General features: G+C 41.0%; 2 protein-coding genes across 7 annotated transcripts in view; one reads left to right on the top strand and one right to left on the bottom strand.

Annotated features, from left to right (window-relative positions):
- The window catches only part of CDON (cell adhesion associated, oncogene regulated), a 120,352-nt gene extending 115,318 nt beyond the window's left edge, over positions 1 to 5,034 (top strand). For 5 of the 6 annotated variants that reach the window (XM_074216380.1, XM_074216379.1, XM_074216381.1 and 2 more), the window contains one exon: positions 1,605 to 5,034. In XM_074216380.1, coding sequence (XP_074072481.1) covers positions 1,605 to 1,768 — 164 coding nt within the window. In that variant the 3' untranslated portion in view covers positions 1,769 to 5,034. Of the gene's footprint in view, positions 1 to 1,588 lie in introns of all 6 variants that reach the window. The other variant, XM_074216383.1, reaches the window with a different exon arrangement.
- A 3,771-nt stretch (positions 5,035 to 8,805) lies between these two features.
- Positions 8,806 to 23,228, bottom strand: VSIG10L2 (V-set and immunoglobulin domain containing 10 like 2). Its single transcript, XM_074213489.1, has 12 exons — positions 23,156 to 23,228; positions 20,578 to 20,925; positions 19,997 to 20,272; positions 16,802 to 17,077; positions 15,795 to 16,043; positions 15,162 to 15,422; positions 13,163 to 13,453; positions 12,308 to 12,604; positions 9,585 to 9,707; positions 9,244 to 9,268; positions 9,080 to 9,135; positions 8,806 to 8,900 (listed from the first exon to the last, which is right to left on the bottom strand). Exons 1-12 carry the CDS (start codon positions 23,226 to 23,228, stop codon positions 8,806 to 8,808), a joined length of 2,370 nt encoding a protein of 789 aa, XP_074069590.1.
- Between the last annotated feature and the right edge of the window lie 1,680 nt (positions 23,229 to 24,908).

The raw sequence follows: 24,908 nt of genomic DNA on the forward strand, positions 1-24,908 counted from the left end.
TGCCAAGCACTGGATACAGATTACAAATTAATAATATATATATACAGGACATAAGAAGAATAGATGGAAAGGAACCTTAGAGGGAAAAGCCTCCTGCAGGAAATTGTATTTGAAGGAATCTAGGGATTCAGGGAGCTGGAATTTAAGAGGGAGAGGTCCTGGAGAAAACCAGTGTAAGAATTCAAAGATATAAGACAGTATTTCATGTGCAAGGATAGCAGTGATGTTTGGTGTGGCTGTTCTGCAGGATATGTTTGTGGAAGTAATGTATAAAAAAATTCTAGAAAATAGAGTCCAAATGGTGAGGAGCTTTAAAGGCCAAACAAATTAGTTTATATATGAGGTAAAGGTAATAGGGAGCCTCTGGAGTTTGAGTGAGGTGACATGGTCCAGATTTATACTTTAGGAAATCACTGACAGTTCTGTGGAGGATGGAGTAGAGTAGGAAGAGAGCTGAAATGTGAAACTAACTTTAAGACTATTCCAATAGTCCAGTTAAGAGGGCATGAGGGGTTCAACTGAGCAGATGGTTGTGAAATTAGCAAAAAAGGGACATAATGTGACAGATTTTATGAAATTAAGAAGAAATAGGATTTGGCAATGGATTGTATATGTGAGATGATTGAGAGAGAGGTGTTAAGGATAGTACTGAGGTTGCTAACCTGGGTAGACGGGAGGTAGTGGTAGTCTAAACAGTAATAAGGAAGTTTATAATAGGATGAGCTGGGAACGTCTGGGGAGTTCTGTGAGTTCTGTTTTGGATGTATTAAATTTGAGATACCTTTGGAACATTCCTGTTTGAATTGTCCATTAAGTAGTGATGATAAGGGGCTAGAGCTTAAGGGAGAGAATAAAGCTAAATATAGATTTGGTTATCATCAGAATTGAGATGGTACTTAACTCATGGGAACTGATGAAATTATCAAGTGAGAGAGAGAGAGTGTGTGTGTGTGTGTGTGTGTGTGTGTGTGTGTGTGTGTGGAGAATAGATCCTTAAACCATCACTCACAGTCAATGTTTTAGCAAAGGAAACTGAACAGGAACTTTCAGACAGGTAGGAGAAAGAATCTAAAAGAAAGGATCATGAAATCATGAGAGAAGAGAGTATCCAGAAGGAGAACCTAATCAGCCATAACAAATCGTGCTGTGAGATTGAGAAAAGAGCATCAGATTTGGCAATTGAGAGATCATTAGTAACTTTGAAGAGAGCAATTTTACTTGAATGATGGGGTCAGAAGCTAGATTGAAGAAAGTTTAGAAGAAAGAAAAAGAAGTAGAGGTGTAAGGTAGCAGCTTTTTCAAGAAGTTTATCAGAGAAGAAAAGAATTACGGTGATAGCTATCAGAGGTGGTTGGATCTAGTGGATTTTAAGGTTGAAAAGATGGGTGAGTTGTAGGCAAAAGAAAAGGAACTAGTAAATACGAAGAAACTGAATATTAGAGAGTTGGTTTGATACTATGGTTAAGAAGATAGGAGGGGTTGGGATTAAATATTTTCAATGACTTTGCTTGAGCTAATAGTCTATGTCTGATATCCCTTTATTTGTTACTCTTAAATTGAGTTACCTTGTCATTTCTTACTTCTATAGCTCCTTTGCCTTCCAGGAGACAGTTGTCTACATTCTGAAACAGAGAATCATATTTTGAGTTGGAGCTCCCTTATTTTGCCATCCCTTTCAAGAGACTGTAGTGAAAAGACATGTTGGTCTTCAACTGATATTACAGTAGACAACACTTCAAGGGACCTTCGGCAATCCCAAGAAAGCTGAACGTGTGCAAGCGACTTTGTTCCCACTTCAAGCCAGTAACTGCACAAGATGGACATAGGAAGGGACTACAGGAAAGACATTCATTCAAAACAGAGACAAAGTTATTATTTATTTTCTTGGAGTAGTAATGTCATTTGAATGTATCTTAAAATGTTTGACTTTTTTATATTATTTATGCCTTGAAAAATTTTCTTCCCCCATCCCCTTCTCCTTCATAGTGCAAAGCAGTGTTGTTCTGTATAGTTTCAAAAGAATCTAAAAGCCAATGGAATCACCCCATATTTTCCAGTAACCTTAATTATGGGAAGAGTCCATCTGCAGAAAATCTTGACTGTTGGCAGAGCCAAGGGGCACAGGCATTTTGAAGTTTGCTGCCAGTCACATTGTTGTCAAATAGAGAGCTGTCTATTTCGTGCAGTATTTTTGCAGTAAAATCTGGGGATATTCTAAAATCAGTCACAGTTTTATATGTTTTGTGTTTTATAAGGGAACCCCTTGTCCTGGCAGATCTGGGTTACATGAACTGTGAGAGTGCTGATCACCCAGCTACTAGAATAATGAGTTAAATTACCCTCTCTGTGTAGTTGAATACACATCTAGATACATTTTCTAGATATTCCAGTTAATATAATAACAGGATTAACATCCAGTAACAGGCTAAGAGGGACAGTAACCCTCTTAATATAATTTAATAGATAGTAAAATGGAAGATGTTTACCATTTTGAGAGGGTAAGAAGAAAATCAAACTTTACAAAGTACATTTAAAGAAAAAGAGGAAGGAATGTAAACTCCTCCCTAGTTAAAAGTCCTTTATCACCGTCATGTGGATTGTAGTCTACGTATCACATTATATGGGCAATTGCCTAGAAGATAATGGGGTATTTAAGAAAAACAGGCATCTAGAACTAAACTTATTGGTGAGGTTGGGGTAAAAGAAGCTTCCTACACATTCTTTAAAGATATCATCATAGTAATAAGCATCTAGAGTTTTAGGCAGCTAGGCTAAGTCTCAGTTACTATTGCTTCTGGGTATTGAGGACATGTGCAGTTGCCTTTGAGAGATTTCTCCCCTTCCCTTATTTAAAAAAAGAAGAAAATCAGTGATAAGCATATTTAATAGCAAGCTTGAGTCAAACTCTTGTGGAATGTTGTTCCTAGTTTGAGTCTCATATCCCTTGGGGAATGGGGGTGGGGGGTGGGGATAGGGAGCAGAAGGTATTCCCTGTTCAGCAGAGACCTTCAACAGATATCTACTAAATTGAATTAAGTTGTACAAAGTTTTATGCCATAAGAGGGAGAAAAGACTCTAGTTCTCCTGAAATGACAACATATATAAACACAATAATGTGTTAAATGTATGTCTTTACAAATGTATAGATATTTCTATAAATATCTATATATTTTATAAGTAGAAACTTCAGTGAAAATGTTTTGTTTGACCTTGTTCACTATGCAAGAGTTTATTACAGTAGAAAATAGTTATTGCAGTTTCATAGCACTAGGGATATTGCCAGACCAGTCAGGTTCTACATTCCAAATGTCCGTGTTTGTAATATGCTAGATTTATTTTTCATGGTCCACAGATTCATTTGGCTTTGGTGGGGGGAACAGACATTTCCCTGACATGTTGTGACTCCCTGAGGACAACTTCCTACAACATGGAACCTGAAAACAAGCCCTGTGTTTTCAAATTAAGTTGGTGTAATTTTGTCCAAGTAAGATGTTAGAGAATTGTTAGAGGGTTGTGGAGTGAGTGTTGTTGGCAGCCATTGGGGTTAGGTTGATTCAGAAGACTAAAAGTGGGTTAGCATGAGCCTTGGGTCATAAACTGCTTTAAAAGAGTTAAGTTTGGAGATGGGATTTGCCCAAGAGGAAGAAAGTGTTTGATCCTACCTTGTAAGCACAATCTCATCATGGACTGCTTTATTTATGTTATTAGTAACACTGTTTTAAGTGTTGTCCTTTTTATTGTATTTTATTTATAAAAAAATATATATATATTATATATATAATTGCCTTTATGTTTAGGAGTTGTGAGTTCTAACCAACCAGTGGACCATTGTTAGCCTGTAAATCCTGCACCACTCCCCAAATTACTGGGACCAATCTATTATACTCACTTCTACCTTAGAACCATTTCACCAGGAAATAAAATGATACAATAGAGGTCATTTTCTTAGGCAATATTAGCCAAAATTTACTGCCATCTATGTTTTCTTTGGCCCCTGTTGATCCCATCTGAGACCTTGATTTTATCAATGTAAGCACTGTTCCAAACCTCTGTTGATAGAGCTATATGCCCTATCGCCTAGTATTTGCTGCTCATTCCTTGCACATTACTGAAAATTAGATTCTCCTTGTATACTTTTTATATGTACTGTTAGATCTTGAAAATATTGTGTCATCTATTCCCAGAGTCCTTGTCCTGTTTGTTGTGATTTTATATTTGAATATTTAAACTCTATATTCCCTTCCATCATTCTTTCCTCTCAAACACTCAAATTATCACTTGTATCATTTCCTGGTGAATATAATGCAGATTATCTGAGTATGACTTGTATGCTGAGTCTGCTAAGTGCAGGAGGCAGGTTAAATAGCAAATAATGACTTTCATCATGGTCTTTTTGGAAAGTCTTCCTACATGGGTTACATTCTTGTCAATATTAAGATTTTTCTGGACCTATGCATGGAGTCCTGGTTGATCCTCATCACAAATCCACTCAGTACTGCCTAGAAGAGAAATTTTATATTTGAGTTTCACCTGTGTTGCTGTCTTTGAAAGCAATAACTTTGAGGTGCATGTTTTGTATCATATAGAAAAGTATGTTATATTTTCCTAAAAAAATACAAAAAGTTGTTATATTGTTTTTGAAATTGTATATATTTTTTAAAATGTAGTTTGGCAGGTGGATTATGGTGTTTTTATTGTTTATATGATTTACATTAAAGAGATTGCTGCTTTGATACATTCCCTGAGTCAGGATCAAGTCAGGTCCAGCTGGCTACTCTGTGTTGTGTTTGAGATGTATCAAATAGCCTCTCCTATCCCCAGGCTCTCTCTTTTATTTGTCTCCAATTGTTTCTTGGAATTCCTGCCATTGCTTCTTTTGATTAAAGCAGAATCTCCATCTACATAGCCCGTGAAATAATAGAAATTTAATACCTGAGCAAAGGCAACCTATTAACCCAGTTAGTTTATCATATTGATTGAAAAGCTGAGAACAAGCTACAAGTCATTTAATAAAGAAATATCTTGAGCCAACTACCTTTGTGTCTGAGGGGGACAGATGAAAACAAACTATATAATATGAGGGTTAAAGGAAGTGAAAGGTGAAGTAGAGAAGTCAGAGCCACCTCAAATACAAATATCACCTTTTCCAGAATTTTCCCTAAGCCCAGTCCCTGTACAGACTCTTAAAAAACAAACCATTGTGGTAGAAAAAAGACTAGAAGGGCTTGCATTATCTTAACCTAGAGAACACATTTTGTTTGTTTTTTGGGTTGGGGAGAAGATATGTGTGGAGTACTTTCCAGTAGCAGCTTTTTTTTTTCTTACTACTAAATATTGACTTGAATGGTCAACTCTAGGCACACAGATTTAAGGGTGGAAGGAATCCTGGGGATCATTTAGGCCAGCTTTCTCAGTTTAAAGATGAGGTGTAACACTTTGCTCCCAAATCACTCAGTAAGTGGTAGAGTCAGGGCTTGAACTCAGTTCTTTCTACTGCAACCATGCTTCCTCTCTTGGGTTCCCTGCTTCAAATTATTTGTCACAAAACTGATAGTTTTAAGGAGTGAGGAAGGGTCATTGGGGGAGGGGGGCAGTTAGAAATAGTTTCTCTAATAGGGCTTAAATCTATCACAAGCCTTAACAACCTCTCAAGTTTCCTGCCAGTTTTCCATGAGCTGTCTTTCAATCTCCAGACGCCTTGTTTTTGGCAGAATGTCCTGTTGGCTATTTGCTGTTTCTTCTCATCCAGGTCTCCTGCTGAGCTGCTCCAAGCCCTGTCTTCTCAGGCCAGTTAAACAAGCCTGCATTTGTGTCTCACCCAGATTTCAGAGACATGCTCTTGGAGCCAGTTAGTCATGCTGGCAGAGGCAACTTTGGAGAAGCCAGCATGCCTGTCAGCCTATTCCTCCCAGCCTGGTGGCAAGGGCTATATGAGCAATGCCTTTCTACCTGGTCTCTAGCTTGGTACTAAGCATAGAATAATCTTGTGTTTCCCAGCCCTTTTAATCAAAAGGTTCAGTGATGGACCCTTAAATAGGGAGAATGGATGGTAAGTTGTCCTTGGTTGGAGATGATTCCCTGTATCTATAGCCATTTTAAGCTTCAAATTCCCAGTAATAGTCAAGGACTTATGACAAGGATTTGAATTTCTGTAGGAGGGTTTTTTCCCCAGGCCTCTTCTAAAGTATAGCTTTGATTACATCTGCATCAAGGGAATCAAAGTTTAAATCTTCCAACCAGAGTAAGTGGACAGGACACTAGGTTTAGTTGCCTGTAGATTTTTGAACATTTGATCAATCATCAAGCATCTATGATGTGACAGGCACTATGCCAAGTGCTTAGATGACCAAAACAGAAGACAGTGCTTGTTCTCTCAAGAGTTCTCAGTCTAATGGGGGAGAAGATATATAAATCACTTTGTACAAACAAGATACATACCAGATAAATTGGAGATGATCCCTAGAGGCACCAAAATGAAGGGCATCAAAAAAGCCTTATAGAAGGTAGAGCTAGGACATAAAAGACAGGAGGTAGAGATGGGGAGAAAATTCCAGTTGGAAGGACAGCCAAGGAAAATTTCTGGAATTGGAATATGGAGTATTTTACTCAAGGAACAGCAGGGGTGCCAGTCTCACTGGATAGCAGTGGTGGGAGGCAGAAGCTGGGTGAGGAATAAGGGGTGAGAAAACCTATTGAAAAAGTAAGTTATGAAAGCCTTTCAATGCCAGGGGATTTTGTATTTGATCCTAAAGGTGAAAGCCACTGGAATTTATGAGGACGGTGACATAGTCAAACATGCACATTAGGAACATCTTCTGGATAGAGAATGAACTGGAGTGGGGAAAGACATGTGACAGAGAAACCAACCAGCAGGCTATTGCCAGGGTAATGGCAGTGGCAGAATTCAGAAGGAGAAATATAGGAGAGATATTGTGAAGGTAAAATCCACAGACCTTGGTAATGAATTGGATATGCGGATGAAAGTGAGAAGTCAAGGATAGGAAGATGGTAGTATAACAACATTAATAGAAAAGTTAAGATGAAGTAAGGGCTTAGGAAATGGGAGATAATGAATTCATTTTTGGATGTGTTGAGATTAAGTAATCTTTACAGAAGAGGAGAGAGCCCTGGATAAAACCCTGAGGAATGCCTCTAGCTAGTTAGAGTGATCTAGATGAAATTCCTTCAGCATAGGACACTGGAAGTGAAGCAGATAGGTATAAGGAGAACCCGTAGTGTCATAGAAACCTAGAAGGAAAGTATCAAGAAGAGAATAACTGACAGAATCAGTGTTTAGAGAGGTCAAGGATAAGAATTAAGAAGAGACCATTGGATCTGGTATTTAGGTCAAAATTAGGCAATTAGTAATTTTGGAGGAAGCAGTTTCTGTTGAAGCCAGAGTTAGAAAAAGAGTGAGAGGAAAGGAAGTAGAAGCATCTGTCATGGAATTCTCTCCCTCATACCTCCTGGCTTCCCAGATTTCCTTTTGTGTCCTAGCTAAAATCCTACTTTCTACAAGAAGACTTTCTTGATGCTATTCATTCTTAGTGTCTCTATTGATCATCTCCAATTTACCTTGTAAGTATCTTATTTATACAAAGTGATTTGAATGTCCTCCATTAGACTGAAAACTTGAGAAAGCAAAGACCATCTTTTGTTTTGATAATCCCATCTTTTAGCACAGTGCCTATTCTATAGTAGTTGCTTGGTAAATATTTATTAAGGAATAATATCAAAGAATTCGACCCAAAACGACTGAATGAGAAATGGCAAGGATGAATGGATCAAATGAGTTTTGGAATCCATGTATCCCCCCCCAACCAGCCTCAAGTTTATAGGTAGTAGGGAATTAGCCAATGGAGAAAGAAAGATTAAAGATAAGGGAGAATGGGGATTAATGGCAATTAGCTGGAGAAAACAATGAAATGGGATCACTTTTGTATGTAAAGGATTTAGCTTTACCAAGAAAGATCACCTTTTCAAGTGAGATGAATAAAAAGTGGAAATAGTAGCAGAAGGCACCTGGGAGATGTATGTTGAGTATATAAGAAGGAGCTCTTGGCAAATGGCCTCAGTTTTTTTGGTGCAATATGATGCAAGTTTCTCAGCTGAGAGGGAGTCTTTTGGGGTGGAAGAGTTGAAGGATGAAAAAGTTTTAAAAAGTCTGCAGTGAGTGGGATAGTGATTCAATTAAGAAGAATAAAGATTGCCGCTGTGAAGGTTTCTGCTAGTCAACTTGCTTTATACTTGTAGAAAAATGAATAGTTCTAAGAGTACTTCAGGTTTATAGAAAGCTTTTTTCCTTGAAACCCTGTGAGATAGTGCAAGGATTATAAAGAATAATTTCCAATTGACAGTGATTTATTAAAGAGTTCAATCCATAAAGTTGTATTCCTTCTGGCTAAGTACTTCCTCCTCCTTAACTTGCATACAGATAAAGGAAGAGAATCTCTTCTTATTTCCTGGGTAATTGCCTTCATCTGATGAATATTTGCTAGCCTTTTTCCCTTCCTATAAGACTTTCCAATATTATCCTCCAAGCAGCTGCCATCTTGGGTGACTCTTGGACTGGGGAAAGAATTGAGCTTGAAATTCAACTAAAAAGATGGTAGGTGGTACATTTGAAGTTTGTCTTACCAGTGAAGGTGGGGGAAGCTTGGTCTGGGGTTTTATTTTCCCTATTACTTCTTTGAAGTAATGAGATCAACTGGAGTGAAAATGGGGCCATTCATCCTTGATCTTCTGAATCTGTCACCTTCCCCCATTCTCTTAATTGTATTTATATGATCTTTCTTTCATAGAACTTCATGGTGTTGCAGTCACAGTAATGGTGACATTCACAGGAGTATCATTAGGTTCCAGGGATGAGCCTGGGGCCATGGTTGAAACTGGGCCTTCACCTACAGAGAGAATACATGAAGGACTTGAAAGATCCAGGAGCCTTAGAGGGCAAGCTGCTTTTCAGGTCCTCAGGAAAGACACATTGCCTATAAATCCAGGATTACATGAAGGTATAAAATCACTGAGGTGGTCAGCCCCTCCCCTGCTCCGAGTGGAACCTTTGGTGAATTGTGCTCACCTGCTTGCATCTCTGCATCCATCATGCTCCTCCTGTCCTGGGGATTTCCCCTGGTTCTGAAGAGGGAAAAGGAGAACACCAATAATAGCTACTATTAGGGCATACCATTTGGAAGAGAGTTCATTTATTCCCACCCACCACCCGACTGGAAAGTCCATACTCACGTGAAGAAGAGCAGTTGACCCAGTCCTATAAAGGAAAAAATAGTCATCAATGAGCCATTTAACCTCAGTACCTTCTGTCCTAATTTGGTACAGCTAAATAAGGGGGTGTGGGGCATCGAAGGTCCAGAACCAGAGCCATTTACCCACACTTGAGAGGTTGAAACTCAACAGAGGGAAACTGATCCAGATCTTTGAAACTAGAACCCAAGAGGATTACTCTATTCATATGTCAAGGGAAGGGACCTCTTTAGAGACCATAGTTGATCAAAGGATTAGGGTTAAAAGAATACCTCTAGCTTAAGTTGGCAAAAATAGGCACCAGTTCCCCAACTCCCACTCACGAGGGAAGATCTCTGGGTGCCGAACAGCATACTGGAACACTAACAGGGAGACCACTGTAGCCACTACTATTCCAGTGGCTGCTGCCCCCAACACAGCAGGGTAGGCATTGAAGGGAGGATCCACTGGAAGAGGAGAGAGCAAAATTCACTGGATGAGCCTGGAGTTAATATTTGATTAGGGAGGAGGAGTTCCCTTCTAATTAGCTAGCAGACAAGATCAACTCTAGAGCTACCTAAAGTATACCTCCTTGCTTAACTTTAAAATGTGGAGAAAACTTAATAAATTTCACTTATTCAGTAGTTCACATCTCAGTTCTATGAGGTAAATAGTACAACTCAATATATTACCCTCATTTTACAAATGAGGAAACAAAGGTCTCAGGGAAGTAATTTCTTCAAAGTCCGTAGTTATTAAGTTGCAGAGTCAAAACTGAAACCCAGGAGGTTTGATTTCAAGTTTAGTATTCTCTGTATTGCCTAATGTTACCCTTTCTCTTTGAAGGTGGCTGAAAAGATCAGGTTTTTTTTCTGAGAGTACCAAAGCCTTTGGTCCTGATATGATCCTTCTACTCTTCCATATGAAAGTTAAAAGCCTAACTTGGAGTTTCCTTGGGATTTCCGGTTGAAATTCAAGTTTGCTAAATAGGATACTCTAGAATTCCTTGTCATATCAGAAGTAGGTGTATTTATATGTGCTATGGGAGTGAAGAAGGAAAACAAAAGCTGAGAACATCAGTCCACTTGATGAAAGGGAGATATAAGGTTATGAGACTTTGAGTAATTCACCTTGAGGGGCTTAGACTTTGGAGTAGCATGGTTATATCTTTTAAGAACTTTAAACCTATATAGCTAAGGACTGGCAGACAATGAACTTGCCTTGCCTTTTCTCTGTCCAGTCATGGAAATGGGAAAGATTGAGTTAAAAATATCAACTAACTTTGGTGAAGAGGGCCTAGCCATCTCTGAAGAAAAGACCCAATGTTTTCCCTTGTGCCTCTTGGAGAGGGCAGCAGGCAAGGGAGGGGAATCTGTTCTTCTCCCTCCCCACCCCAGTTAGCAATGGCATCTTGTTTCAGCTGTAGTTTCCAAGGAAACATGGTATAGCTGCAAAGTTGAGAAGAGTCAAGAATCTGGTGATACTACCCTAGAGATGACAGGTCTTATTTATGAATGCCATCTCTTCTCCAAAAGCTGTAGCAGTCCCTTAGGCCAAAATATTAGAGACTACAACCAACCTTCTTTCTGCTGGTCTAAAAGTATTATAGCAGTATTCCAGACCAGAATTCCAGCAGTCTGCAGCTGGAGATAGTGAAGACCACCAGGACCTAGCTTCAGGGCCATGTACTTACATTGGGTAGAGTGACTTGCCTATCAGAGATGGTGCAGTGGAGAGAACCAAGCTTGGGGCCAAGAGGACCTAAATTCAAATGTGACCACAGGTACTTGATACTTACTAGCCATATGATCTTGAGTAAGTCTCTTTACCCTGATTGCCTCACATCCAGGGCCATCCCCAGTCATTGTGATTCATATCTGGCCACTGGACCCAGATGGCTCTGGAGGAGAAAGTGAGGCTGGTGACCTAGCAATTAGCACCCACTCATTCAAATTCAATTCACATGCATATCTCCCATCACCTCCTTGATGTTATGGTTTTCTTGCAAAACAAAGGACAAACTGCACCATGAGCTATAGTTGAACTGTGTATCTGGGGTACTTCCATGGGGATCCATCCTATGGTACAAGCTAAGAGGGCCTTTGATAATTATGGGACTGCACTAATATTGCTGAGGCATTTTGTGGCCTATAAATTGGTTTACATAATCTCATTTATCCTATTTTATACTATAAAGCAGTTATAGTAGAAATATTTTCACTTACTAAATGAGAAGAAAGGATAGTGAATGGGGATTGGAAGGTATGGGGGGAGGAGCTTTGGAGTCAGAAAAATCTGGATTCAAATCCTAGGTCTTTTAGTTAAGTGGCTAGCAATGTGGGAGATTCTCTACTCTATTTTTGCCCAAATTCTGAGGTTATAAATTATAGACTAGTTGCTGATTTACATCAGAGAAGAAAGATTCCATTTGAAAGAGCTTCACACATGATTGAAATTGTAGGTTCAGACAAAACAAACAAACCTGCCCCACAGATGAAGCAACTAATGCTCAAAGACATGGGCCTCTGACCGTGGTCACCTAGCTAGTGGCACTGATGGGCTTTGAACCTCCAGTTCACTCAGGTCTGATTGAACTTGGTCTTTGCCTTTCCCTTCCTGACCCTTGGGAACATTGGAGTCTTGGTACCTCCAGGTATGGAAAGGAGAAGAAAGGACTAAAGATGACATACCTGTGTACTGAGTGAGAGACAATGACTAAAGTTGGTAGGAACAGGCAGAAAAAAAAATTGAAACTGGAAGTAGGAAGTAATGATTCATATTTCTATAGCAAATATGTGCTTTTTTTTTACAATCATTGGATCCTCACAACCATGCTGGCAAGTAGATTCTATTATCATCTTCATTTTACAAATGAGGAAACTGAGGCTGAAAGAGATGAAGTGATTTTCCCAGGGTCACACGGCTAGTAAGTATATGAGATCGAATTTAAACTCAGGTCTTCCTGCCTTGAAGCTTCATCAAAGGGAACAATAGTGGGGAATTCCCTGTGAAGAATTTGGACAAGGATTTGGGGCTGCCTTGATGGGAAGAGGAAGAGACCCAGCACCTGGTGTCTTCACCTCAGAAGGGTGCCCAGCTGTGCGGTGATTCAGGGCCAAGACACGAAAGAAATAGAGGATCCCAGGATCCAGGCCACCCAACCGCCGCCCTCGGCAATCTGGCTCGATGTCTGCCGCTGCTCTTTCCCAGACTCCAGCCTCTGAAGCTGGGGGGCTTGCTCTCCGCTGGACCATAAAGCCTGTTAGGTTCCCAGGACCCTTCGTGGCCCACTGCAGTCTCACCTCACTTCGCTGTCTTCCATAAGTCAGACTGCTGATAGTGACATTGGGAGGGGCAGGGTACCCTAAGAGAAGCAGCAGAGAGAGAAGAAAGTTTAGAAGGATCCACCCATGACCCATGTACACCTGCCCTCCTACCTGCATCAACACGCATGTGAATGAGGCACACAGAGGGGAGTTGGGATCACTGGCCATGAACTGGGAAACATGGATTTTTCATCCCAGTGATTCTAACTAGCTGTGCTAATTTCAGTGAACCATTTTCCCTTTGTGGGAAAATTTATATGTAAAATAAGTGGATTGAATGAGATCATCTCAAAGGATCATCTTTTGCTCTGATACCTCCATGGAGTTCTACATGACAGAGTGCAGCTCAATCTTTTTCCCATATCCCTCTGGGAGGCACATTCTATTTGTTCTCTTTCCTCACACATGGGAGAGCCTAATCCCATTCTATTCCCTTTGATTCAAGAAATATTTCTTAAGCACTTGAGTGCCTTTGGTTCTGGGTGTTAGAAAATAGAGACAAAGCAACAGTTTCTGCATTCCAGGAACTTACAAGAGAGAAGTCTTTTCATGACTGGATCTAAATCTTCCAGCACTCTCTGGCCTCAGTCACTTACTCTGAACCTCCAGGAGGGTGCTGTGGCTGGCATTGCCCAAGGCATTCCAAGCAAAGCAGTGGTAAATTCCATTGTGGTGGGCAGGGTCAGCATCATGGAGGATGAGGCTGAGCTGGGAGCCACTTTGTTGTAGAGTGTAGTGGGGGGTGTCTGACTTCACAGGACGTTGCTGGGGACCCAGCCAGAGGAGCTGAGGAGGTGGATTGCCCCTCTGCAGCAGACAACCCAGCCTGGCTTCCCTTCCCTCCAACACAGAAACATGAGTTTGGTCAACTACCAGCTGAGGAGATTCTGCAAAGATATAGAAAGGAGGGTTGGAGTAGTGATCTTAAATTGTCTTTTAAAGGAAGGAGAAGAAAAAGAAAGAGGAGATGAAAGAGAAGAAAAGGAGATGATGATGATGATGATGATGATGATGATGATGATGATGGTGAAAATGACTCACATTTGCAAATTTCAAAGACTTGGAGCCAGGAGATCTGAGTTCAGATCACACCTTAGATAATTAACAATCTATATTACCATGATCTAATCACTTAACTTCTCAGGACCTCACTTTCCTCATCTCTAAAATGGGGATAATAACACTATGCTACTACCATATCATTCATTTTTTTTACTTCTTCCAACATTTATTAACTATCCATGGGTGTACAATGACTATGTGAAAGACCTTTCAAAATTCACATGAGATAGATATAAGAATAATTAAACTATGGTTCTAACCTACTAGGAGCTTGTCAGAGAATTTCAGAATTAGTAGACACTTCATAAGCCATCTAGTCTAATTCATTCATGAACAAGACTCCTTGCTATAAAATTCCCCCCAAATGATTGTCCAGCCATAACCTGAATACTTCCCTTCATTGGAACTCATTTCCTGCTGGGAAAGGTCATTTCATTTTTTTCTAAATAGCTCTAATAAATAGGAAATTTTTCCTGACACTAAAGCCTAAATCTGCCTCTTCAAAAATTCTACCCATTGATCCTAGTTCTTTCCTTTAAGGTCAAGCAGACAAAACTCTTTTACCTTCTTTTACCTTGCTTTTTGTTGCCTCCATCCATTGTTCATTTCCTCTAAAGAAGAACAGAACAAGTCTAATATCTCTCTTTTACAAAACAATCTTTCAAATGGTTGAAGGCAATCATCATGTCCTCCTTTAGACTTCTTTTTCAGTCTTAGAACTTTCCACCAATCCTTGAGTGATATGGTTTCTAGTCTTCTTATCATCCTGATCAATGTAGATGTACTCCACCTTGCCCATTCTTCTCTTAGAATGTGGTGCCAAATACAGGATGTGGTAGTGCAGATATGTCCCGATTACTAATGGACTAATAATCATTGCAAGCTGGGGAGCTTCTAACATTCCATTAAATGAGCAATCAGCTAGAATACCTAGTTCTCATATTCATAGCTTTCCAGTTCAAAAAGACCTTAGAGATCATTTTGTCCAACTTCTTCATGTTACAGATGAGGAAACTGAAAACTTGACCAAGTTCACACAAACAGAAAAAATCATGGACAAGTTTTCCCAGATCCTTGTTGTCCAATCCACTGACCTTTCACTATTACCTAACCCTGGTTCTGAATAAAACTTGGGCTCTGGCATACAAAACTTCCTGCATGAACTTTCTGTTGTAATTAATCTATTTGAACTGTTTTCTTGTATTCCTATCTCTTACACTTTCATAATACAGGGGAGGGAAAGAGGTGATGGATCGAGATAGACAGGGATACTATACAATGAGATGGAACCTGATGGAGGAGAGAAAGTGAAAGGGAATGGAAAAAGAAAATTCATGCCCAACTCCCCTTTTTCACCACTTCTAACAGAGCAATATTTGAAACCACAAAGCAAATAGTGAATACACATAGATTATACAAGTGCAAATAGTGATTCAGTCCCTTATTGCCATCATCTTGTTAATTGTGACAAACTGATCACCCTCAGACCTCCCAACAGAGCCCAAGCATCTGCCCTCCAATGTAGCTACATACCTAGCTGGAGCCTGCACTCTGGATCAGGATTCCGGAGTGGGTGGGTTCCTCTGCAGGTGAACTCCTTGCCAGCCAACCCTTCATGGGCCTTTAAGAGTTGGATGGCGGGTGAAGATCGACTACTCCCCAGGAGCTGCTTTTCTTTATTGTACCAGGTGAGTGAACCTGAAGGCTGCCCTCCAGGCCACTCACAGCTCAGCATAACAAATTGATCTTTCGTAGTAACCTTGATGGAACAGGTTGGGGTATTTCTGGGCTCCACTAGGATAAGAAACAATGGCTCAGAGTATATGAATGAGGAAGATGCCAAGAGAGGCTGCTTTTCTCTCCTACTCCTCCAGAGTAACATTCTTCCATTATCTAATAGAATTTCCTAGAGTTCAGGACTTCCTTAATCTGTGGACCTGAGGTCTGACCCAAGAGTCATTCCAAAAATCCTCTTAACTTGCAGTATTAAGATCCATTAAGATCCCCCTTTCCCGAGACCAGGCTCCCTTATCTTTTGCCCTGTCCATCCCCCAATGCCCACCGTCTTCAATTTGAAACTCTAAAACCTTTTATTCCCATGTTTTTCCCTCCCACTCCCCTTGAATTGTATCCCCTCTAGCCCTGTCTCCTTCCTTTAGCACTCACAAAGGGTAATCCTACATAAGACAGGTCGAGCCAGAGCAGGATGCTGGGTGATGCAGGTGAAGATGCTTCCATTGGGCAGATGGTTTGACAGATGGGTCCAGATGAGGTTGGTAGGGGCAGAAGGGCTGGTACCTTCAGGGCCCTCCCACTGCAGCTGGGCTGCTGGGAATCCCCCAGGCCAGGTGCAGTTTAGGACCACAGCCCCAGTATCAGGGAACACAGCACAGGTGGGCTGCCCCTGGGGAGGATCTAGGCAAAGTAGGTGGGGCATAGGAGAGAGGAGGGGGAGGGGAGACACAGGTAACATACCTCCTGGGGAGGAGGGGAAGGGTATATATCTGTCACCTTTCCCCCACCCCAGTTTCCCATCAAGGAAAAAAAGACACAGCTGACTTCTCAAGAAAGGACTGAGGAGGTACAAGACAGAAATCAACCCTCACAGAACCTGAGAAAGTCTAGGTGACTCCCACTCGACTCCAACCTAAACTGTCCCTAACCCTGGCCTCTTCTCAGCAACTGTATCTTGGAACCAAGACACTGCCCCCACCCCATCCCCACTTTTTCTCTCTGAAACTCTCTGTGCTTCAGTTCCCTGCCCCTAACCCCTTTAGCACAATAGAGAGAATTATTCTCTAAGTGGGTGACCAAACCTTCCTCCTCATTCCTAACTTTAGACCACCCCTTTGGTCTACTTCATCTTTCTTATGCCTTCCTGGGGATCAGTTTGACTCTGCAAACTCCGCTTCTCTCTTGCCTGGGTTCTATCTCTAAGTTTAGGGACTTATTCATGACCCCATTCAAAGCCCCACTTGCAATCTTAATTTAACCTTGTTCCCAGGGATCTGAAGCCTAACCCAGTTCAGGGCAGTACAGGTATATACTGTCAATATCTCAGTAGAGGTGGGAAATAGAATAGATACTGGAAAGGCAAGAGGGGTGCTAGATAATGTCTACCAGTCCTGGAGGACTGATGGAAGAGTAACTGGGACTCTCTCTTGTTCACTCACAGAAGATGGTGAGCTGGATGGTGGCCTGGGTGTGGGTGTCCAAGTGGCTGTTGTGGGCCAGACACGTGTAGAGGCCAGCATGGGACTGGTGAGCATGAGTGATGACGTAGGTAGGCCCAGAGTAGACTTGAATGTGGTCATGCAGCCACACGTAGCGGCTGGGGGGATTGGAAGAAGCCACGCAACTCAGGGTCACCTCCTCCCATTCACTTGCCCAGTAGCTGTCTGCACTTACTGCAAAAGGCTCCACTGTGATCCTGGGCTCATCTGGGCCATCTGGGGAGCATGGGAGAACAGATTAGGTTCCTTCCTCAAGAAATAGCAGAGGAAAGTCAGGCTGGGGAAAGAGGGAGGTCATGGGGCTGGACAGAAGTTTGAAGGAATGAAGGTGTGTGTGTGTGTGTGTGTGTGTGTGTGTGTGTATGAAAAATGGCCCTGCCAATCTTTCCTGCTTAATGGAAATTCCTTCAGAGAGATTATAATTTGAACACATAACCTTGACTGCTATCTTTTTCCTATACCTTCTTTTAAGGTAAGATATACCCATGAAGGAGGCAGCTAGGTAGTTTCATACCAAGCCTGGAGCCAGGAAAATGCATTTACATTCAGCCTCAGATATTTACTAATTGTGTGATCCTGTGCAAATCACTTAAACTGTTTGCCTTAATCCACTGGAAAAGGAAATGACAAACCATTTCAGGATCTTTGCCAAGAAAACACTATGGACAGTAAATGGCATGCCCTATTATAGTACATGGGATCACGAAGAGTTGGACACCTGAGAGCAATGAAGCCCTTTGCCTCCCACTGTGAAAGTTGACCCAGGTATAAATTGCCCATGAGAAGTGGATAATAGATACATAGCATGGTCACAGAGTTCAACTTTGTCCAATTTAGGAATTACCTATTGAATATTCTTACAGACCTTATATGACTGAATCTCAGGGACAGAAGCCCCTTCAGAACCATTATCCCTAACAAGTGTTCACCTAGTTCTTGCTTAAAGAACTCAGAAAGTGGTAGGGAAAGGGCAATCTACTATCTCCTGAACCATCTTATGTACATTTTTGGAAGTTCTGACTGTTAAGAGATTTTTCCTTACAACAAACCTTAATTTTTCTATATGAATCTTCTAGAAATTTTCCTTGTTCTGCCCTCTGAGGCCAACCAGAAGGAATTCAGTCCTGCTACCACATTAACAATCCTTCAAAAACTTGAATACAGCTATTGTCCCAACTTCCTTTCCCCTCACCTGAAGCCCTAAGATATTCCCTTCTCCAAACTAAACATCCTCAATTTCTTTAGTGGATAAGACATATTATTCACATGAATATGATATAATTTTGATGGTCCTTCATCATCCTGGTTGCCTGCCCCTGGATTTTCTTTATCTTATCAATGCCCTTCCCTAAAATATGGTGCTAAGCTAAACAGTTCTCTAGTTATGATCTGGACACGACAGAATACAATGTTGGATCCCTCCATGATTCAGGGATCCCTGAATCCTGCCTCTTCTTGGTCTTCCCTGTCTGGTTCTGTGATTTATAGGATCAACCCAATCTGGAGCTCTTGAAGTCCTGTTGGCTTCTAAGAAAGCATGCTCCTTTCCTCCTTATGTCTTATACCCTCCACACCTTAATCCATGTAAATAAGCACCCCAGGCTCAGTATTCCTAAGTCTCTGAACATTGAGGCTGTGCTGTTCACTAATTTCCCCAGAAAAGCCCCCACCCTTTGTCTTTAAACTTAGATCTCATAACTTCTAACTTCTCACTGATTCACTCTTCTCTTTTCCTCACCACCTTCTTGGCATTCAAATTCCTTCATAGCTTTGCCTCCTTCTCCCTTCCTGGTCCTCTTACACCTTACTTTTCTCCAGGTACCTTTGATCCAATGACACTGACTTCTTGGCTATCTCCTGAACCTTCATTCCATCTCTGGCTCCAGGCATTTTCTCTAACTGTTGAATGCTATCCTACCCTCAATTCCATCTACCAGCTTCCCTGACTTTTATTTTACAGGAAGCCTTTTCCAACCCTTTTTAATTCAAGTGCCTTCCCTTTGTTAATTATTTCCTATATATCCTATATAGCTTGCTTGCATAAATGTTTGCTTGTTGTCTCCCCATTAGATTGTGAGCTCCTTGAACTAGACTGCCTTTGCCTCTTTTTGTATCTCCAGCACTAAGTACAATGCCTAGGGAATTGTAGGTATTTAATAAATGTGTATTGATTGATCCATAGTATTTAGTTGAGCTCTAGAAACCTCCAGGGCCGGTGCTTTATCTACTGCGCCACCTAGCCACCCCAACATCCAGTTTTAACAAGTATCTCTAATCAGAAAAGAAATGAGGAAGGGACCTCATCAATGAATCAGTCAACAGGCATTTATTAAAGTTTCACTATGTTCCAAGTACGATAGTAGGTCCTGAGGATGAAGAGAAAAAAAAAGGAACTGGTTTCTGCCTCTATAAAGTTTATATTCAATCAGACTCTCTGAGGGTAATGATAGTCCCAATTTGAAAGTATCCTGATCTCCCCACAGACCCTTCTACTCCCTACTGGTATTAAATAGATCAACCTAGTTGATTGATCTGATGACCCTGTCAACCTTCCCTTTAACCTTATCTTCACTTAATCATGTTTCTGTCCAATGGTAGCCATCTTCTGTGCGTACCCTGTTTTCCTCCTGTTGTTTCTTGTGCTAAAATGTCTTGTTCCATTTCTGCCTGATAAAGCTCGCTCAAAAGTCTACCTTCTTTACGAAGCCTTCCTTCAATCCTTACTTCTGGTTCCTCACTGCATGAAGGTGTTCACATTTCTCTTATACATGTTATCTTCTATTTTGTATTATAAATATTCATGGATGCTAAATTGTAACCTCCTTGAGGGGCAAAGACTATGACTTAGTCTGTGCCAATCTCCCTTGATTTCTGGCACAGTTCCTTGCATGTTGTAAGTGATTAATCAATGTACTGGTTGATCAGTTGATTGAGTGAATGAATAAATGAATGAATGAATGAATGAATGAATGACTTCCTTGAGGGGTTTCCCCTTTAAGCATCACTTGGACTTCCTACCTGGGAGAAGTGATGCTGGAAGGAAGGGTCTTAGGTGTATTATTTGGGTTGGAGTAGTGTTTGAGGGAAGAACAAAAGTCCTTTCCTATAGGTGCCTCTCAGGAACTGACAACTTACAAATAACATCTAGGTATACTCTCTCACTGTTGAGTCTGTTGACCTCATTTTGAGCACTACAGATGTACCAGCCAGTGTGAGTTCTATTCACAGGTTCCAAAAGAAGCAATTGCTCAGTCTTCTCAGTCAGAGTTCCTTCTGATCCCTGAGGCCCTTGATGTTTCCAGGCAAAGGATACAGGATCTGTGCCTTCTCGAATCACGCATGCCACTACCAGGGATGCTCCCTCCACTGGGGATGAGCTGCTTAGCCGCACCTGGGGCTTAGACACGGGCACTGGTAGAAGGAAAGGGGGTTCTTTCATTACAGATCCCGCTCAGATCCCTCTTCTTGTCTCATATCTACTCACCTTCCCCCCCTGAAATTACAGCTCTCTCCCCTCCATAATCTGATCTCAAAGTTCCAGGTTTCACTTACTTCTCATTCTAATGACTGGTAGGGAAGAGTTAGAAGGATGGTGCCCAGGAAACTAGTCACATGCAAATATATGCAAATGATACACAAATCCATGGAAGACAATATTGCAAATGAACAGCAATCTTAATCTTTCTTTTTCTTTATTGGACTCATGCCCCACTTACCCAAAACAGACAAAATGATGTAGGAATAGGCAGTATGGAGTTCACCATCAATTGAATACAAGGCCTGGCACAGGAATCGTCCCTGGGCTGCTATCCGAAGTCCCTCCAACACCAGGCTACTGTTCCGCAGGCTCACAGACCCCAGGGCTAGAGCTCCTGGCTCCACCTTGATCTCAGCTCCATTGGTGACAGCTATAGGCTGGGGGGCCAAGGAACCTGGTGGGGTAAAGCTCCAGAAGACCACCAGAGGAGTGGGAACTGTGGCACATGACAGCTCTAGGGAATCTCCTTGAACTCCTTTGATAGGCACTTCCCTGGATGGGGCACTTAAAGTTGGGAGGAGTTGTCCTGGGAAGACAAAGGATAAATGAGAGCTTCTGAGCCTTACTGGGTTAGCAGCATACCCTGGCTGGAATGTTGAGATCATAGCAGCAAATAGTTTTCAACTGGAAAGGAATCTCAGAGATTATCTAGCTCAGCACTCCTTGAAGCATCCCCTCTATAATATCCTTGGCAAGTCCTTCTCTCTACTCCCTAAGAGGCAATGTGGATTTAAAACCAAGGGCATTTTATCAGCAGTCAGAAGATCTGGATGCATCTCCCCATTTAGCTTCTAATTTGCTGTACAACTGTCTCAGTTAAGCACTTAAGCCACAAGGTCTCAATTTTCTTAAATGCAAGATGAAGAGATTACTGGTCAAGATCAGTGGATCTGAACCTGGAGCCCATAGAAAAAGTTCAGGATTATTTGAAACTTTAGATGGGAAAAAAATACATCTTTTTTTGTCACTAACTTTTGATTTCCTTTGTGATCCTGGGTATTTTATTATATACTTTTAAAATCATTATTCTAAAATTCTATTTGTTATTCTAACTCCATTATTCTAAACCCCTGAGAAGGGGTCCATAACACACAAAAGATTAATAACTCCTGGCTCAAGTGATCACTAAGGTTCTTTCTACTCTCTGAATCTATACTTCTGCTTCCTACTATGCAAACTTCTCAGACCAGAGGAAAAAAGACTAAAATGGCAGGGGGAAATATTTAATTTGAACATCATGAAACATCTGATGATGATAGTTTTAATATAGTTACTGTCTTAGATTAGTACTCCACAATGACTCCTGCTCTGAAGAAATTTGAACATAAGTCTAGACTTCTGGAGAAACTTTGCTCATTTTCCAACTAGAAGCACAGGCATGAACTAAATAAAGCATTCCAGAGGGGATATCTAAAATTGTGTTAGAATGTAGATTGGAGAAAATAGAATCTCAGATTTGGAAGGGATCGAAGAGGACATCTCAATCAGCCTCCACCTGAAAAAGAAACCCCATCCACCAAACACCTGATAAAAGATTCCATTTACAGACCATGAGGTTTTCTTCTGTGATCAAATTTAGTGATCAAAGGGAAGTCATCCTTCCCCAATCCTTCTCTGAGCTCTGAGCCTCCACAAGAGATGACTTGGTGTTGTCTCTATTACAAGTTTAGGGAAACATAGCATAGAATACCTCCAATTAATCTAGCAATCAACAAATTATCTATTGAGTTATGGCTCTGTACTATTCCCTAACTTCCTCAGAAAAGCCTCCATTCTTACTTTGAACTCTTGGTTCTCTGTAGCTTCATGCTTCTGGCGAGTAGTTTATATTCCATCATCTTCTCTTTGAAGCCTTCCACTTAAAAGTCCTTACTCCTCTCTTTGCCCTCAGCTATCAATATCAGATCACTTGCTCATAAAGTGCTTGGAGATCTTCTGAGAAGGTCCCAAGATAGGGTGTTCAGCGACATAATTATCATGATCTTTCCCCCAAGGCAGGGAACAAAAAAAAATGGGAGCAGGAAGTAGAGAAAAGAAGATAATGAGATAGGAAAGGGAAGGAGAAGGGAATAAAGATTGATGTTGAGCTGTTTCAGATGTACAACTCCTCATTTGGGTTTTTTTTTTTTGGCAGAGATTTTGGCAGAGAAATCACTGGAGTGGTTTGCCATTTCCTTCTCCAGTTCATTTTACAGATGAGGAAACTGAGACAAATAGGGTTAAGTGACTTGCCCCAGATCACACAGCTAGTAAGTGTCTGAGGTCAGATAAGAATTTGGCTTTTCCTGCTTCCAGCCATCCAGCATGCACAAGAATAATACCACAAGTCAAATCCTGATAGCTCATTTCACAAGAATGAAGATGAATACTTGATTTATGGAAAGAACATTGGACTGGGAATTGGGAAGCATGGAGTCTCTGACTGACATTTAAAATAACTGTGTGACCACAGGGAAATAATTTTACCTCCTTAGGGCTTAGTTTCCTCATCTATAAAAACGGGAATAATAATTTCCACCTGCTTCATTGGACTTGTGAGATAATGGAAAGTAAAGAATATGTACTGAATGGAATGTTGAGGTGCTTCCATCAAATCTGTTAATTCATATATAATCTGAAAGACAAGTTCTATTTAATGGCAGTAATTATTTGAATCAAGGAAAGGTAGACAGTGACTGGTGGGTTATAGATGGAATAAGGCTTGAGCTTGGGGCAAACCTATGTCTTGAGGGAAAGGGATGTTGATCATCACTCACCTGAGTTCCACAGAGGGAGCTGTAGCAGAAAGCAGAGAGATAGGTGGAGGTTCTTGAGCAGCCCACCAGCCATGATTCCATCACTCCAAGAAATGCAGACACAAAACTTCAAACTACTTCCCACCAAGCCTCTTTTACTTTTTGTCCTAGGAACCATCCCCAGCACCCAACCTCAGGAAACTTGGGGACTGGGCTCAGGTTGCCTTCTTCAGCCTCTTAGGATACCCACTTCTCCTGCTCTCCTGTTACTCTGTGGACTGAACTCATTTGAATTATTTATACCAGATGATTCACAACATCCATAATTCAGGAAGGGGTCAGGGGCACTAGTTAGAGAGGGGAAGGGTCAAGATTTTAGAAAAATCTAACCAGAGAGGTCCAAGCCTATAGAGGTCTTGTCTTTTAAATGGCTATTATAGAATCATAGAATCTTAGCATGGGAAGGGAAACTTGAAAGTCATCTAATGCAACCTCCTTCTACCCAATACAGGAATCCCCTCTCAATCTTCCCCAGCCATAGGTATCATGTAACATGGATGTGCAGTGAAGTACTACTATGTCCCTATTACATCTTAGTCAACTTTTATAATGAATTACTAGTTCCTACATTCCTCTCCATTGATACCTTTCAAATATCCAGCTTAGTGTGAACCTGGGAAAGGGAAAGGAAAATGGAATGAACTGGGTCCATCTTTCTTCTTGTTTCCTTTTCTGAGCTTTCTGATAGCAAGGCATAACTGACTTGAGAGCATTCTGTTTGGTTGACAAAAGCAGATGGGATCAGAGTTTTCCATCCTCTTTAGGAGAAATAGAATTCCTGTGGCAGAGCTAGTAGAGATGGTAGGCTTACCAGGCCATGGAGAATAGTGAGATTAGGTGTCTGATCATGTATCTTGTCCATGAAGGCTAGGTGGGGAGGGGGAAAGGGGCAGGTATTTTCTCCCTGATAGACAAAGAAAGGTAGATGGGGAGGGATGGGTTCAGAATAAAACTATTGAATCTCATTCTTTGTCTTGAGTTCTCTGGGGACTCCATTCCTCTCCAGGACAATAGAGAATGTTCACAATTTCATGCCTTACCTTTCATGAGCCCTATTGACTCTTTACAGGAAATCTCCATAGCCAATGACCTTTTAGATCTTCACATTAGAATCTAAAAAACACACTTCCTTCCTGGCTTTGCAGCCCTTTAGTGTACTAGTAAAGAAACTGGATAGATAACTAGCATGAGTGTGTGCTGAGAATTGAGGTCTATTTAACAAATGAGTGAGACTTTAGGAAAACCTGTAAAAAAGAGGGTTTATTGTTTTTGCACTACTGAGTTAACTTATGTAATCATCTGAAATATTTTGATTTTTGAGTTGATGTGAATGCTGTACTTATTTCTTTCCCTTAATATGGGATAGGACAAAAGGGAAATTATTTATTTCACTAAAAAAAAACAGAACTTGAAATTTTAAGATTTGCAGAGCACTGTCATATATGGTGTCTCATTTGGATCCTATAAAGTAAGGCATTTTTCCCCTTTTACATATAAAGAAACTGATTCTCAGAGAAGTTAAGTGTCTACAGACTCTTAGATATTTTTGGAGATAGAATTCAAATCAAGATCTTATCTGCAAACCTAGCTCCTGAGAAAAGTCAGTAGACCACTCCCCAACCCCAGTCAAGACATTCCCTGAAATTGACTGAGAGACTGCCATCTAGCTTGTCAAAAGCCGAGATGAATTTGGATAGGGGTCCAGAGCTCAAGG

The sequence above is a fragment of the Macrotis lagotis genome, chromosome 1 (assembly GCF_037893015.1).
Source record: "Macrotis lagotis isolate mMagLag1 chromosome 1, bilby.v1.9.chrom.fasta, whole genome shotgun sequence".
Classification (NCBI taxonomy): Eukaryota; Metazoa; Chordata; class Mammalia; order Peramelemorphia; family Peramelidae; genus Macrotis; species Macrotis lagotis.